The 3,556-nt window shown below is 49.5% G+C and overlaps 1 protein-coding gene across 1 annotated transcript; it reads right to left on the bottom strand.

The window, feature by feature from the left end:
• Positions 1-398: 398 nt before the first annotated feature.
• Positions 399-1,355, bottom strand: LOC149914553 (olfactory receptor 14J1-like). Its single transcript, XM_090126646.1, has one exon. The coding sequence runs from the start codon at positions 1,353-1,355 to the stop codon at positions 399-401; it is 957 nt and encodes a 318-aa protein (XP_089982772.1).
• Positions 1,356-3,556: the final 2,201 nt, after the last annotated feature.

Genomic DNA, 3,556 nt, shown 5'->3' with positions numbered 1-3,556 from the left:
CAGGAGCAGGGTCTGTGGGTGTTGGGTGTTCAGGATAGGGATTAAGGGTTAGACGTCACCTTTTGGGGCAGCAAGTAAGCAAAGTTTTAGTGAAAGGGCTTGGTGTTTTACTAAGGTTTTCAGGACAGTGTTAGGGTACAGGTAAGCATTACGGATTAGCGTTCTGTTTTGGGCTGCAGTGAGGGTATTTAACAATTCTTAAATACAATACTATAATGCTAGAAATTAAAGCTTGGTAGGTACAAACAGAGTAGTACTTGATGTGGATAATGACATTTAAGTGAAAAACATTACAATAAATAAAACATGGAATAAAACAATCAATAAATTACACTTAGAAAACTAATATATAAACCAAGTAAGACAGTTTGATTCTGTTAATATCTGTATTACAACTCCTAGATTGAAAAAGGTGGGCAGTTCACTGCTTTCGAAACACATTTGGTCATCAGTTTCCGAAGAGCATCCTTGAGCTCCTGGTTCCTCATGCTGTAGATGAGGGGGTTCAGTGTTGGAGGCAGCACCGAGTACAGAAATGACACCACCAGGTCCAGGGATGGGAAGGAGATGGAGGGTGGCTTCAAATAAGCAACCATGCCTGTACTGAGAAACAGGGAGACCACGGCCAGGTGAGGGAGGCACGTGGAGAAGGCTTTGTGCCGTCCCTGCTCAGAGGGCATCCTCAGCACGGCCCTGACGATCTGCACATAGGACAGCACAACGAAAACAAAACAAGCAAGAAAGATTAAGGCACTAAATATGATAAGCCCAACTTCTCTGAGGTAAGAACCAGGGCAGGAGAGCTTGAGGATCTGGGCAATTTCACAGAAGAACTGATTGATGGCATTGCTTTGGCAGAGAGGCAGGGAAAATGTATTGGCAGTGTGCAGCAGGGAATAGAGAACCCCAGTGCCCCAGGCAGCTGCTGCCATGGTGGCACAAGCTCTGCTGTCCATCAAGGTCCCGTAGTGCAGGGGCTTGCAGATGGCAACATAGCGGTCATAGGACATGATGGTGAGAATGCAATACTCTGCTGATAGCAGAAAGACAAACAGGAAGGTCTGGGCAACACATCCAGAGTAGGAGATGTGCCTGGTGTCCCAGAGGGCATTGGCCATGGCTTTGGGGAGAGTGGTGGAGATGCAGCCCAGGTCGAGGAGGGCGAGGTTGAGGAGGAAGAAGTACATGGGGGTGTGCAGGCGGTGGTGGCAGGCTACGGCTGTGCTGATGAGGCCGTTGCCCAGGAGGGCAGCCAGGTAGATGCCCAGCAAGAGCCAGAAGTGCAGGAGCTGCAGCTGCCGCGTGTCTGCCAACGCCAGCAGGAGGAACTCGCTGATGGAGCTGCTGTTGGGCATCTGCAGTACTTCTGGGCACCAGGACCTGTTCAAGGAGGATAAAAGTCAAGGACAAGTCTTTCCATGTGGGCTGTGTTCATTCATCTCCATGATGTGATCTACATTTCATGAGGTCAAATTTGCCATGAGGGTCTCTGCACTTTTAATCTCAATGAAGCAGACTTGTCCCTATGGTTACATGGAACCATGGTGATGGTGTGGAGTCAAACTTTACTTTCAGAATGTATCAGATAAAATCACTTCTAATGCAGAAGTGCTGGTTGGCATCTGAATGTTAATGCCAAAAATATGTGGATAAAAAATAGAAGTTCTAGGGATCACTTTTTCCTACAAATTCTCATCCTGCTCACCATGCCTAAGGAGTGATTGCTGAAGTCTGAACAGCTGTAAGACCTGAGAGGCAAAGGGATTCACTGCTGCTTAGTGCAGGGCAAGGGGAGCTGACTGGGTTTCTTTCCAATTGCTCTGAGCTTGACTACTTAGCAGACGCAAGACGATTGCATTCCCATAAAGTTCTGAAGTCAGACCCAGCTCAGAAAACAGGAGTCCTCGGCCCATCACTGTGTATTCACCCTTTCTCAATGTACTTCAGCAGTGCCTCATCACCACACATCTTGCAAATGACCCCTAACCCTGATTTCACCAACCCCACAGCATTTGCATATTGCACCTCTCTGCTTCTTCCCTGCACTTTGATCGCCTGACTAGGGGAAATATTTGCATCCTGAAGGTCAGCTCACGGCTCTGAAGGCCACCTCAGCGAGATGTGTCCAACTGATGGCATCTCATTAAGGGAAAGCCAGCTCCTTCCCAGCCTCACAGACTGCATTGCCCACAGCCCCAGGCAGTGGCTCTCAGCCCCTGTGCACTGCAGAGGGTGATGGACACGTGCCTGGGGAGATGCTGCTCTGCTCTGCTGGAGCTCTGCCTGCACAGGAGCTGCTTCAAGCATCAGAACCCAAGGCCATGTGGGCAGAGGCTTTTCTAGATGGGAGCTTGCTCAGAGGAAGGTCCCTGCATTATAGGGGGTAATTCCCTGATCATATCTCTGTGGTCTGCAGATTTTTATCCTGGGGGCTGTTTTCCTGTCATTTCCCAGACTGAGCATACAGACACCAGCCCAAATCTCTGCATTCCTATTTGCTGTCCAGAACCCACTCCGTCTTCAGATTCATTTTTTCAAGTGAAAAAGGAACCTAAGAGAGCTCCCATGGCTTTACTGAAAGAATATATACGTTAGAGGAAAGCAGAGAGGTAAAATGCACTTAAGGGTTCTCTCTTGATGTGTCCTCAGGGCTGAGCTCTGGCACTGCAGCAGGGAAGCCCTCAGCTGGAACAGCTCTTACTCCATGATAAAGAAACACAGAGTGTATGCAGCCTGATCTGCACTGGGATGTGCCAGATTTGGTGATCCCTGTTGGAAAAGTGTTTGCATTACCTATAGTGAGAGACTTACCTTGTCAGTGGTTGAAAGGAATGCTCCTGCAGTGAGGTCGCAGCCCGCTCACACCCCACACATCCTGTAATCCCTCTCTCCTTTCTCTTCCATCTTCATGTCACCTGCAGAATGTGCCCCTAGTACTGATGCACAGTACACGGGAGCTGCTCTTAGTCAGAGCTGTGTCTCTGCAGCACTGCCCACTTGTAGGAGCTCCCTGTGTCCCAGGGGCCCAGCCCAGCTCATCAGCAGAGGATTTCATTTCTATCCTCCCAAACATCTCCCATGCGATGTCCCTGGGTCTCCGTGGCCAAAAGCTCCTGAAAGACAACAGTGTCATGATTGTACTCTGAAATATGCTGCATTAACCACCAAATGTCCAGTGGACAGTGACTAATTCCAGACATACGGTTAGTCCTATCAGAAAGTGTTGCTGTACAAAAAAGATCACACAGGCAAGGACAGGGAGGGGTAGACTTGCCCTGGGCAGGGCAGTGATCCTGCTGAGGCTGTGCTGGCATCTCATCCCTGGATGGAAACCCTATGGCGGAAATGGGTTTGGGATTTCTCTGGTTCAGTTCAGATGTGCACAAGGAGTTGCCTGCATGTGAGCTCCTGCTCTGAGTCCTTGGTCTTCCAGTGGAGAGTCAGTTGCTCACACACAGACCCTGGGTGATGACCAAGGTGCCTGGGGTGCTCCTGGATGTGTGCTACCAGTTCCCTGGGCTGTCCAGCACACTCACATGCAGCTGCAAATGCAGCT

This window comes from Phasianus colchicus, chromosome 29, assembly GCF_987193195.1.
Source record: "Phasianus colchicus chromosome 29, bPhaCol1.hap1.1, whole genome shotgun sequence".
NCBI lineage: Eukaryota > Metazoa > Chordata > Aves > Galliformes > Phasianidae > Phasianus > Phasianus colchicus.
This window is presented reverse-complemented; position numbering and strand designations above follow the sequence as displayed.

Bases quoted from the DNA above. Each gene is read 5' to 3' on its own strand.
- LOC149914553 (XM_090126646.1), bottom strand. From the start codon at position 1,355: ATGCCCAACAGCAGCTCCATCAGCGAGTTCCTCCTGCTGGCGTTGGCA.